This window comes from Anser anser (assembly GCF_964211835.1).
Source record: "Anser anser genome assembly, chromosome: 1".
Classification (NCBI taxonomy): Eukaryota; Metazoa; Chordata; class Aves; order Anseriformes; family Anatidae; genus Anser; species Anser anser.
The window spans coordinates 43,831,803-43,844,829 of NC_139720.1; the positions used below are offsets into that span (position 1 = coordinate 43,831,803).

At 60.7% G+C, this 13,027-nt stretch overlaps 1 protein-coding gene across 3 annotated transcripts; it reads right to left on the reverse strand.

Annotated features, from left to right (window-relative positions):
- Positions 1-1,516: 1,516 nt before the first annotated feature.
- Positions 1,517-9,720, reverse strand: TNFRSF13C (TNF receptor superfamily member 13C). 3 transcript variants are annotated; one of them, XM_083821068.1, is made up of 3 exons: positions 6,326-9,720; positions 5,878-6,114; positions 1,517-5,172 (listed from the first exon to the last, which is right to left on the reverse strand). In XM_083821068.1, exons 1-3 carry the CDS (start codon positions 6,453-6,455, stop codon positions 4,850-4,852), a joined length of 690 nt encoding a protein of 229 aa, XP_083677194.1. In that variant the 5' UTR covers positions 6,456-9,720; the 3' UTR covers positions 1,517-4,849. The 3 variants fall into 3 exon arrangements, with proteins under 3 accessions (XP_083677194.1, XP_083677196.1, XP_083677195.1); XM_083821070.1 differs by having other exon boundaries at positions 1,518-5,172; positions 5,878-6,072; positions 6,326-9,717; XM_083821069.1 differs by having other exon boundaries at positions 1,518-5,172; positions 5,878-6,075; positions 6,326-9,714.
- Positions 9,721-13,027: the final 3,307 nt, after the last annotated feature.

Below are 13,027 nucleotides of genomic sequence, written 5' to 3' on the forward strand. Positions count from 1 at the left end.
ATTTATTTATTTATTTTTTGTTAATAACTCGCGGTGTCACTACAGGGCACGAAGTTTGCTTCGCTGAGCTTGTTTCCCTGCTTCTTGGCAGAGATAAATAAGTGAGGAGCTGGAGAGCGAACGAGAAGCCCACGGAGGACGTCACCAGGGAGCACGGCGAGCGGCGTGCCTCACCTTCCTCCCGTCCCAGCACACTTGGGAGGGAAGCACCCACAGCTCTCCTCCATTGCCACCCCCGTTGATGGTCCTGGGCGACCAGTGGTGGTGACAGGGGACTGGTGACAACGATCCCCCAGCGGACACCCCCGGGGATGCTCCTCGCGTCCCACCGGCCGCAGAAGCCGAGCCTCCCAGCTAGGGAAAACAGCGCTAAAAAAAAATGGAAACTTACCCGAGTTTATCAGCAGAGCCACATTTAAAGCGCCTGCTGTAAAATTTCCCCGACTTCACGGAGTGGTGCACAGCCTGGTGATCCCCACCGCCGGCACCATTGTTGCCAAAGAACAAGAATTACAGTATTTCTGGCGGAGGAGGGAGGCGTCCCTCTACGTGTCGCCGCCGCTGTGAGCTCCTATTTGAATTGCTAAACCCGGCTCAGGTCTCGGCCGCAGCTTTTGCTTGCAGGTGCCTTCATGCTGGAGCTTCGCCCGTCGGGGGAGCGGGGAGGGGGGTCAGGAAAGGATGGGGGAACCTCCCGAAAAAATCCCATGCGCTCTTCTTCCCCATCCCCTGCTTGCACAGTGCGTGGGGTACGGGCTGAGAGCGTCGTGCCTTGGCCCCCGGCACCCTGTGGGGTTTTTCCCCGGGGTGCCCCGGCCCCGCAGCCCAGCTGTGCTCTGTTCCTGCTCCCTCCTGTGCTGGTGCCGCCGCCTGCCATCGATCCGGGCCCAGAATAGCTCCCGCCAGCAGCCGGCCGACGCCGCAGCCGCCACGGGAAGGGCACGGCGATGCCCCCCTCCTCGCCCCGCAGCCCCCCGCAGCTGGCGGCGGCGCTGGGTGTGCTGGAGGTGAGGGAGAAGGGAAATAGGGTAACGCGGGTGGAAGAGGGAGGATGCAAGGGGGGGCTGTGAGAGGTGCTGCCGGCACCGGCCGCCCCACCGGAGGGGCTGGAGCACTTTGGGCAGCTGCTGGAGGCAGATCCTCTTCTGCTCCTCACCACTTCTGCCCCGCTTCCAGTTCGATTTCCATTCCCACTGCCACTCCACTTTCACTCCACTTCTACTTCCACTCCATTTCCGGTCCCATTTCCATTTCCACTCCACTTGTATTTCCATTTCCACTTCTATTTTCACTTCCACTTCCATTCCCATTCCCATTTATTCTCCGTTTCCATTTCCATCCACTCCCACTACCCCCTGAGACCCCCCCCCAGAAGTGCTGGGGCTGCAGCACCGCTTTGTCACCCCCACCTCCCACCCAGCCCTGTCGGTGTGCACCAAGGAGCCAGGATCTGGCTCCTCCCGTGCGCACCCCTCTCTCCCGACCTGAGGTGGCTTTTCTCTGGGCTGCTTTTCCTGCCGAGAACTCCCCAAGCTGCTGGGGGCACTTCTGCGCGGTTTTGTCCTGTGGGGAACAGCGTGCTAGGAGTTGGAATGAAAAGAGGCAGCTTGGGGCTTTTTCTTTTCATTTTTTTTTTCTTTCCCTGGGTGCAGCCTTGGGGATGCACGTGGAGAACCAGAGCTTCTCTGGAGCCGTGTCTGAGGACCTGACCCGTGCTCTGTGCCCGCTGGCACAGCCCTGGAAGCCAGAAGCCTTCGGAGATGAGATGAGATGAAATTCTTGCAGACCTCCCCCCCGCGTGTCCCCTGGCTGCACCCAGTGGCATTAGGGGCGGGTGGCATCGCCCAGGGGAGCCCCCAGAGCCGGTGAGGAAGGAGCTGGGGTGAAGGGTTTGGAGGGGCTGCATCCAGGGGGAGACCCACTCTGCGCAGTGGGTACCCCGTTTCAGCATCTCCCCGGGTGCCCTTTTGGAAGCCACGTGGGACCAAAGCGATCCTGACACCGAGTAAAGGAAATGGAGGCTGATTTAAGTTGAGTGGTTTTTTGCGTGTTGGCTGTATTTTTTTTTTTTTTTAATTCTTTCCTTAAGTGCGAACACCATCTGGCTCCCCGAACTCCGTCAGCGCTTCCAGTCCCGAGGCGGCTTCGCTCTTCCTAATTACTGTCATTACGCGGTGGGGTAGTGATTAGGGACGGATGCTGACGAGCGGCGTCAGGAAGGCCGCGTCCCCCGACAGACTCGGCCCACGGAGCCGGGCAGCCTCTTCTCCTCAGCCACTTCGGGGAAAAGCGGAAAACAGACGGGGGGCCTTTTCCAGCTGGGGACCTTCGCGTTTGGTTGGAAGGGGCATTTTGTTATCCAGCGGGGGCAGGGGGAGGCCGGGGGGCAGGAGGGCAGCCAGCAATGACCTCTGAGGCGGGTGGGAGACCGCAGAATTCCCCATGGGGTGGCATTGCCACCAGGTGGCTGTCACCCTAAGGTGACACCACTGGCCCTACAGGCACCCGTGCGTGTCCTCTGGGGCTCCCCATGCTGCCCCGCTGCTGGTGGGGAGCGCACCCACCAGGCACCCAGCCCACGGGAGTTTTGGGGGGCTGAGGGCAGGGGTACGTCGGGCTGGCGCAGCTGCACCCACGGGTGAACGAGCAGGAGACGAAACCTGCTGGGGCTTTCCCCAGACTTTCCCCCTGCACTGCTCGCTCTGAAATCCTGGGTCCCCCCCAACGGCAGGTGAGGCCCGGCCTTGGCAGCCTTTCAAGGAACCAAGGCAAGAGGCCGGGAGGCCAGCGGGAAACCCAGCCTCTGCCCCATGGGGGGAAGCGAGAAACTGCCATGGGAAGGCACCGGGGGCTGCAGGAGGGCTCCCAGGAGAGGGGCTCCGCTTTATGCTCTTGTTTCTCTCCTTTCCCTGGGCTGTCCCGAGAAGCAGATGCATCGTGATGCACCTGAAGAAGTAAGAGCGGGAGCCCCCACCTCAGCAGGAAGAGTTTTTTTTTTTTTTTTTAGCAGGATTTTTACATGGCTTCCTTTTCCAAACCACCACATTGGTGTGGGGTGAGTGCTGCATCCTCAGGGCTCAGCTGCGAAAACAGGAATGGGATGCGCGACAGTCCCACTCCCACCACCTCCCGTCCCGTTCTCTGTGGAGCAGGTTGCTCTGCCTCCCACGAGCACGCCCTCTGCCTGTGCCAAAACGTCCCCAGCCGGGCACGGGCTGGTTCCCAAAGTGCTTGGGTTTGTTTGTTCCCCAAACCAGGCGTGCAAAGGTTGCATCCCCCAGTGACGGGGACGCATCGTGTCTTGAACTGCGCTGGGCATTAGCCGGATCAAGGCTCAGTCCAGCCGGTGCTTTTAGATTTGGGAGAGGACTTGTGGTGAAAAATTCGGTCCCTCGTGCCCTGCGGCAGCTCCTGTGGTTCCCCTGATGGGGTGAAGGCAGCGAAACCAGCTCCAGCTCCAGGCCAGGAGAGAAGGGGGGCATCACCCTCTAACGACACGTGGTCCTGCACCCCAGAAGAGCCAGCGTCACCCGGCACAGTCACTGGTCAATCCCACCACGGTCTGCAGACCTACGTGGTCCATTGGGTGAGCACGGCAATGTCCTCCAACATCTGAATACCACGGTAGAGAGGAGAGCACTCCAGGTGGGGCGCGATGCTGGCTCCAGCCCTGATCCATTGATGGTGACATCGGGTGCCAGAACCCGTGGTGGATCGGGAGCAAAGCTGGAATCATTGAATGGAGCTCATCCCGCACTAACGACTTCATTTCCAAATCTTCTTGTACAGGCGAGCCACCGGTATGTGTGTGAACAAGGCCATCGACGGAGAGCTGCCTTGGACCGGCGCTGCTGGTCAATTCTCACACGCAGCAACCCCCCGGAGACACGCACATAAATTAAGTCATCCCTCCTACGCTCACATCACTCCCTGCCTGGTTCTGTGCAGCACGGAAACATCCATCACTGTGAGTCCTGTCACCACAAGTGACACGCGGTATTTTTGCAGCCACCGTGAGCTGAAGCGATGGTTGTCTGGGGCCATCATGACAAGCTCCTGCGGCCAGCGCTCCTCTCGACCAGCAGTCTCCATTGCCTGCCCCTGGTCCTCGCTGACTTCAGTCACCGTAGCTTGGAGCAAAGACAGATTTCCCCATCCTCCTTCCCTCACTCCCTGCTCGGAAAGGCGAACTCGCTTCCCATCCCCAGGGCACCCAGATGCAGGGGGGGGGGGGTCCCACCACTGCCCGCGGGTGCCTGCTGCCACACAAGAGCACCCCGAGGGAGCGGGGACCTGGGTGTCACCGCAAGCAGGAGATGGGAAGGCAGGACTGTGCATGGAGAAGATGCTGGATGAGCTTTGCTCGATTTGGCCCCAAGACGCATTTTATTGAGGTCAGGAGCAAAAAATCGAGATAACGGCGATGGGATTTCATCTTAACATACCCCTGCTTCCCCCCTTTCTGGTCATCCAGTCCCGTGTCCCTACAAATCCCCCCCTCCAGCAGCAGACCCATCCGGGCTCCCCAGTTTACCCACACCTGCACTGTGGCAGCCTGGCAGAAGGCAGAGCAGTCCCCACGATGCGCCCTCCTCACCGGCCACATCCCTGCCTCCTCCAGACAGCACCACCACGCCACGGCAGCTATCAGTAACTCGGCATAGATCCTTAGGCTTCCTCTGGCAATTACAGGCACGCGATCCACAAAAATGGCAAAGTGGCAAAAGTGACAAATGGCAAAGCCCAGTTCTGGTGCAGCTCAGGTCCACGCAAGGCCTTGCCCGCCTGGGGAAGGGCTCTGGCTGGCTGCAGGGGGCAGCCGGAGAGCCCCAGCCCCGTTTCCCGTCCGTCACGGTCTCTCCTCGCCCACGCAGTCCTGGGTGGTTTTGGTGGTGACCAAGGCGGTGGCGCCCAGCTCGGTGGCCGGCAGCGGGAAGCCGTGGCCGTGCTCCTCGTGGTGGGGCCAGGTGGCGGCCAGCAGCACCATGTCGCGCTCGACATCGCCCTGGCAGCATGGCCGCCGCTTCGCACTGTCCCTCCCGGGTGGCCCCGGCGCCTTCAGGCCTCCGTTGAGGTGCGGGCAGGGGCCCCGCGCCGGGTCGGCCTCCCCCTTCGGAGCAGCGAAGTCAGGGTAACCGGGGCTGGGCAAGGGGCCGGTTTCACCCAGGCTTTCTGAGAGAAGGGCAAGAGAAGGGGTTAGGACGGAGATCTCCTCCCTGTTTCTCCTTAAACGCCGCTTCATAGCGCTTTTTTCCCCCCAGAGCGTAATTGGGGAAGCGCAGCTGCGCACTTGCACCTCGAGTCTCCCGTGAGCCCATGCTGGCGGTGAGCAACCGGCCCGGCCGCTTCCCTCTTAAAAATAGACTTGTTTACAGCAGCACGCGGCCCTGCGCTGCCCCACGCTGGAGTTCTCCCTCCCCTTTCATTTCTGACATTGTTGCTGGGTGTCCCCCGTGAGGCACCATGGCCTCACCCCCTGGAAATGCCCTGTGGGGAGAGGCACGACCCCGTCCCTCGCCCCATCTCGGGTGCCTTTGGGGACGCCCCCATGAGATGCTCAGTGCCCTGGGGTCTCACTGATGGGGGCTGGCTCCAACACCATCACCCCTTTGGGGTGGCAGCGTCACGCACGTGTAGGAGGGTGCTGGGAACTCCGAGCAGGGTGCTCAGCGTGGGACCCCATTCGCGTGGCTCCTGCCATGTGCGGAGTCCTTCACACGTTGCCCTCTGGTAGCAGGGCAGAGGACCAGACTTTGGTGCACCCCACTGACGAGCTGGGACATGAGTGGGACAGTGTCATCCGAGATGACACAGGGCCAGCAGGGACCTGCCTTGGGGAGCTGGGGACTGGGACAGGGTGAGCACGAGGTTTCCTACCTTTGGCCTCCTGCTCCGTCTTCCTGCTCTTCCTCCTCTGCTTCCTCGCCTTGCAGGCCAAGAGGCCACAGAGGGCGGCCAGAACCAGGAGGAGCACCACCAGCACGGGGACCCCGAAGATCAGGAGGGTGCTGGGCAGGTCCACGGAGGGCAGGGTGGGTGGCGGGGCCGAGGTGGACGCCACGTGGACGGGCTCTGCTGTGGTGCGAAACGCCGGCGGGGTCAGGAGGGGGAGAGCTGGGGCGAGGGGCAGAGGGCGGTGGCGTTACCCACCAGGCCTCCCGGCCTCCGGATTTGGTGGTGGAGAGAGAAGGAGCGGGACCTTCATCGCTGTCCACCTCCTAGCCCCATCACCACCACCATCCGCAGGAGAAGGTTCCCTCCAGCCCAGCCCCAGGGTGTCCTCCAACCCCTTCACCCGCCACCGCCCGGCCCCGGCCGCCCTTACTTGCGTTGTCCTTGAAGAGGTCGGAGCACCTCACGCAGAACCTGGTCAGGGGGTCAAAGCACTGCGAGGGGAGGCAGGAGGCGACGGCGTCTGCTTTTCCCAACGAGGACATGGCCGAGCGCTCCCGCATGGCGCAGCGCAGAGCGGCCGCCCGAGTGTGAAATCGCCGAGCCCCGGGGCGGGTGGCAGAGGGAGATGCAGTCTGTCGAGCCGCCTCGGCTCCCTTGGGGCTCCGGTCGCTGCGCTTCCCCCGGGGCGGATCTTCGCTGGGGAGGAGGAGGGTGCACACTGAAGCCCTACCCCTGGCCGCCCGTGCAATGCACTGTCCAAGAAGCCCTCTCCTCCAAAACACGCTGCCAAAATCCCTGCGGCCTCTGGTGCGCCTCCCGGTCCCAGCCGTATGCTGCCCCCAGCCCCTGCAGCTCCCTCGCCTGCCAGAGAAAAGCCCCTCACCGGGGTGGGCTGCGCCTCTCTGAAATCTACCCCGGCCTCCGGCATCGGGGTATTTGCTGGTCTCCCCTTGGTGAAGCCTGTGTGTGGTGGTTTTATCCGTGGTGGGCCCTGTGTCCACGTGGGTGTGGGGCGAAAATCACAGGCTCAGGTGGTGCGGTTCACTCCAGGACTGACATAAAAGGGCCGAACTTGCTCACGGCGTCCCGTGCTAGACCCTTGGCACGGAGCCTCCAAGCCCTTTGGCACCATGTCCTGTTCCTCAGGGGTTCAGAGCTGGTCCTGCTCTCAGTGACTGCCCAGGGCATGAACAAAGCCAGTCCCACCAGGCAGGTCATGTCCCATACCCTTGGAGGGGACTAAATACTCTGTGAAGGGCCTTGGGTTTTCCTTATCTTGAGCAGGAGAGATTTCCTGCCACCACATGTATGTCAAATCCTGGCGGCTGAGATCTGAAGCAGATAAGCGATTGATTTCAGCACTGCAGGTGGCTCTGCTCCATCCTTACTAAACAAGCACCACGTCCCCCTTTCCTTCACCCCACGGGAAGGAGAGGGACCCTTGTGGCCACTTTGCAGGCCCGCTCCCACGGAAGGAAGCGCCGCAGCCGCCTGCCCTGTCAAGCCCCTCACCTCGCTGCAGCCTGTGGGCTCCTCCCAGCGTGGCCACGGCGCTCAGGGCATCTCGTCTGGGCGAGTGAAAGTCGTGACCAAAACCAGTCGCTGCCCACCAGCACAGCGATTTCACTTCCCCTTACGCCACCGCTGGGCCCGGCCACTGCCTCGCTCGCCCTTGCACGCGCGCACGTGTGCGTGCACGGCCGTGCCGCCCCGCTCCTCGCCGCTCCGTTCTCCTCCGAGGAGCGCGGCCCCAGCCGCGGTGACTCAGTTCTTCCACCTCGGCCTTACTCAAATGAAAACTCCCCGAGCACGCCGAGCACTTCCCTCTCTCTTGCTTCGAGGCCGCAAGTGCCAGGCGCAGCGGTGAACTCGGCACCCTCTGCCTCGCCGCTGCTGCAGGCACCCACAGGTGCTGCTTCGCTGCCTCGCCGCATAAACCGCCAGGGCTTGTGCCTCCTGTGAGGTATTTTTCCTGTGAAGTGGTAAAATTGGCTGTGCCCTTCTGGCTTCCAGGGGGCTGAGGGTGTTCAGAGCACACGGCTGATTCCCCACTGGTGTCTGGGGGAACCTGTGGGCATTTACGGCCAGCACCCGAGAGGCGGCTTGGTAGTGTGGGGAGCTCTCTGCAGCTCCTTCCTGCTCCCTTCCCGCCCCGTCTGCTCCCACCCGGGCCAGGGAGATGATGTTTGAACTCACACATAGCAGGGCTTACTCATGGAGAAAATCACCGCTGACTTTCCCGGCAGCGCTCACGTGTGACCAGCGCGCCCAGGGCTCCCCGCACCGGCCCCCGCTGCCTCCCGCACCTCCGCCTCTCTGGCCCCCGTAGCAGCATCGCTTTTGGAGCAGGAAAAGTTGAGGCTCAGCGGCTGGTTAGTGTTATGGAGTGCTCACATCTAAAGGCTGAATACGCTTGATAATAGCACAAATGCATAATTAAAGAGCAGGAAAAATGACTCACTGGATAAGGAAATGCGCTTTTCTTATCTTCTCTGCAAACGAAAGCCCCAGGAGCTTGGGAGCCTAGCTAACCAAGTGGTTTTATTAAACAAATAAACCAGCAAAAAATATCAAAAGAGCGTTTTCGGAGTTATGCCTCAATACTGGAGCCAGAGAATGCTCAATCCCTGCCGCCACCTGCCCCAGACATGCAGGAGGGGGGCTGCCCACGGCCGGGATCGTCCCGCCAGCCCCACGGAGAGCCCACGAGCAGCACGGGCAGCACGCACAGCCCGGGGAGCAAAGGCAGGCCCTTGTCCCACACGTGGGGAATGGGTCCCACATGTGGGGAACGGGTCCCACGTGAGCGGTTCCTCCAGCCTCACGGTGGGTGAAGTGACTCACACGTGCAAGCAGCGCTGGCTGCATCAGAAAATATCCACCGAAAGTTCACCTTGTGCTTGTGTGTGCCGGAAACCCAAAGACGTGTTGATCGCAGAGGCTGCTAGGTGTTTATCTGGCAGACCCGGCAACTTCGGGACGACCCTCTAACACGATGCACCAGGCAACCCTAAGCAATGAAAACTGTGCTCCGGGCAGGTTTGGGCTGGAGCCGACCCCGCAGCAGCTCTGCACAGCCGGGGAGGGGGCCCCAGAGCCAGGCCCACCGAGGGTCACGTCTGCCCTTCGTCCTTGCCCCAGCAGCGAGGGGTACGGAGCTGGTCTGGAAGCCAAAGCTGAGCTAAGCAGCCCAGATTGAATTTTGCATAGCACTTACTTGTGGCCAGCTACTTGCGGGAGTTTCAAGCTCACGCACGGGAAGAGTTCGGTGAGTACATTTGACTAGCAGATCACCCTGGGAAAATAAGCGTGCTCCCACAAATGATTCCAAACCAGAAGAAATGATGTTTGCCCAGGGAACTGATTTGCTGGCAGGGTGCATCAGGGTCCCGCCACACATGGACACTTATCTTTGGGTAGGTGCAAGGATGGCTTCCCGGACCCCTGCCAGCATCTTTGGTTTTGGCTGCTGCCCCGTCACCCGTGAGCTGCTGAGCCGGCGCAGCACAGCGGCGTTGGCTGCGGGCTGCGGGACGGTCAGATGCCAAACTCAAGCTGGTTTCAGCCCCACAGCGCTGCCACGACCTGCTGCGCTGCGAGAGGAGAGAGCCGCACGTGTTCGGGCATGAGCCCGGGATGAGAGGCAGGGAAGCGAGCGGCCGCCGCACCGAAACGGGCCCCGCAGCAGTGAGCTTGTCGCTGCCGCACGGCCGGCCGCGAGGCTCCGGCTGACAGCATCCCCTCTCCTCCCTCTCCAGATAGCAGCGCCAGTGCCCGGCTGCCTTTCATGGTCCTGCGCTCGTATCTTGTGCTCCCCACCCGAGGCAGTACCCCCAGCAACACAGGGATCAATTGCCACAGGGTGTGGGCTTATAAGAACCATGCAGCCATACAGAATCCCCCCCCCCCCCCCCCCCCCCAAAATGCAGAGGATGAGGACAGATACAGCTTTTTAGCCCTCTAATCATCTTGTCTCTGAGCTAGATAACCAGGACTGTAAATCCCTGGTGATAATCGCAGACACCATGCCTGCAAGCTCTCCCCCGGACCATTCATTTCGCTTGATGATGCTTTAAAGAGACATCTAATGAGGATAATCTGATTCAAATCCCCTCTGCTTTTGGGTAAGCAGAGCAATTTAGTCCCCCTCAAACTCCCTCTTCCCCCATGGCTCTCTTTATTTCCCCTTCTCATATGAATCACTCTGGGGTTTCCTTTGCTCTTTGCATTACTATTTTGATTCTTTGATATGACCACCGCAATCAGCATTCACTCTGTTTAGAACCTAATTAGCATGAAATCAGATTCACTTTTTACTCACATCCTCCTGGCACTACGATGCTGGCCAGTGCTTCGGCTCTCACTTAGGGCGCAGGAACATCGCAGCCTGCTTACGAACCTCCCTCCTTACCTGATTAGATCAGGAGCACTCAGAGGAGAGCCGCACGCTCAGCCCGGCAATCGAGCCGAGCTTTGGGAAGGGGGGAAGGTCTCAATCACGCTCAGCTTTCAGCGCAGAGCAGATGGCGAACGTACCGACTCTATAATTTATAGGACACCATCACTACGTATTAGTCCCATGCAGTGGCTGAGCTAAGCCAAACCGCGCGGGGAGCAGCCTGGCGCAGGTGAGAGCCCACGTGCAGCGGGGCCGGGGGAAGCGTGAGCCCAGAGCATGGGACGTGATGCCCCGGAGGGGTTACCCGGACCAGGACAAACGCTACGCAGCCCACCAACCCGTCTTCAAAGTAGGTCAGCATTATGCAACAGCTGCACACAAGCAGCTCCGCTCCGTTTCCCCGGGAGCAGAAAACAGGAGGGAGAACTGCTCAGGACGGGCACGTCAGGTTACAACATGGGAACCAGGGGATGGAAAAGATTAAGACAGGGCACCAGGTAGTAAAATTGCTCTCTGCAAAGCGAGGCGAAGGCTGCTGGTACACTCATACGAGGAAACACCGTGCTGTTCCCAGAGCTTCCCCAGCTCTGAAGCCTTTGATCTGCTGCTCAGCGTAGCAGCAAGAGGCCCCGAGTCGTGGGGAGGGCGAGGATTAGTTAGGCAACGCCGGCACATGGCTGCGAAGAGAGGTTCTTGGCTGCAGCAAGAGCCACAGTTAGTTACAGTCGGAGCCCAGCTGAACGCAGCGCGGGCTCCACATCTGTCAGCTCTGCGCGAGTTCGAAGAGGGAACAGGGCAGGGGAAAACAACCGCGTACGTTCACGCTGGGGCGATGCCAACACTGCTGTGACATCGGGGCAAGCAGCCAGCACAAAGGGTGGAGAGAGCTGTGAGCTGACCGCTGCCGGTAACGGGTGTCTCACAGGTCCCCCAGCCTCAGTCAGAACCTGAGGGCGTGGAAAGGAAAGGAAAATACACCAAACTGCCAAAAATCGGGGGGAGCCTCTGCGGTGTGTCCAACAATCTGGGCTTTTTAGGCATTGCCAGCGCTCACCACAACGCTTCTGCCTGGCTCCTGCGCTCAAACCGCCCGCCCTCGAGCGCGGTGCTTCAGCTCCCCAGGCACAGCTCGCTGCGGCGCGGAGGTGACAGTGGGAGGATGCGGATGACAGAGGACACAGCAGCCCCCGCACCACAGCGGGGGCCCTGTTTCCCAAGGGGAGGCAGCTTCTCGCTTTGTTTTCATCCTCACCCCACCTCAGTGCTCCTTCCTGTGACGTGCAGAGCCCCCGGGGCTCTTGTGCCCAGCCCGCAGCTGCACCTGGGCCGGCGGTGGGGAGGCGCACGTATGTAAAGCACGGGCTCTTTCACACACCGCTGACTTCCCCCTGCCAAGGACACGACGGGGCAGGGGGACATCCACAGCTCCTTCCAGGGCTGCTTGCAGGGCTAGACGTGTCACACAAGCCCCTCGCGATGCGGTGAGCCCGAGGGGGACCGCAGCACCGTGGCATGTGGCAGCTCCTCCTGCAGCCCGCGTGCCACGAGCCCGCGCTGCTCAGCTGCGGGGGCTTCTGGGCAAGTCCCATCGCTCCCTAAGTCCCCGCATCCCACCGCCCCGGCTCATCACATCCAAGCCGGCCCGAGGGGATCCGTCCTGCTTAGCATCGCCGCGCCGTATTAATATTTAACGGTGAGAGAGAGCCAGAGACTTTGATTTCTCCCCCCCAGCCAGCTCAAGGACAACTCGGCTGCGCAGGGAATTTCAGCGCTTCAGAAGGTGGGTTTGCCCCAGTTCGCAACAAAACTCAGCCGTGCTGCAGGGCCCTGTGAGAAGGAAGGGAGCCTGGTGTCAGCCTCGCCGCTGCAGGGGTGGGTGGCAAGGGGCAGACACGTCTGAGCGCAGGAGGGTCCCACCAAGCCCCCCTTTACCTTCCCCCAGAGCTGCGGCAAACACCAACCTCAGCTCATCAGGAGAGCACTGTTCTGGATGTGTAACCCCAAGGACACCAAAACACGGTGCCAATGTCAACTCACCCCCATCGTGGAGGACACGGCTCCTGCTTTACGTGCAGTGCCAGCAAGGCACAGTGACTTTTAACACATGTGCCCAGAGCCATGCAAGAAATCACATCCACGGAGGCAAAGCGAGCCCGGCGTTTCTGCTCCGGCTCTGGGCTGTGCCAGCCCTTGCTTTCTCTTGCATACAAATCACTTTCCCCAGCAGCGAAGGACAGCTGGTCACCGAACGGGTGGGAAACGGAGACCACTTGGCCTGCAGGGGACACGGCCGGGGGCCTGGGCCTGCCCAGGGAGACAGAAGAGCGGGGACATCCAGGTTCAGCCAGAGCAAATATTAGGGGTGGCCTTGAGTCTAGATCTCTACCACCAGTTTCAAGGCTTGAGGGCAGGCAAATCGCCAGGGCTGGGTTTATCTCCGATGGCTGTTGCAGGACAGAGATCATTTACTCCAGGCCCCGTATCAGCGCACGGGCTCTCCCCCCGACAGTACAGACCGGGCACACCACGTGTCTTGCTGCACCTAAAAGTTGGTCTGATTTAAGTGCTGGTGCTGCAAAGCCAGCAAGAAAAGCTTCTCTTGGAAAACCTGGGCTAACAGAGAGCTATAATCCAGACAGATAATGCTAACCATGCTGATTTGTGCTGAAATCTCTTAGCACCTCCATAAGCAGCTTGGCTAGCATGGTGAGGATACAAAATCTTGCTCCTGTG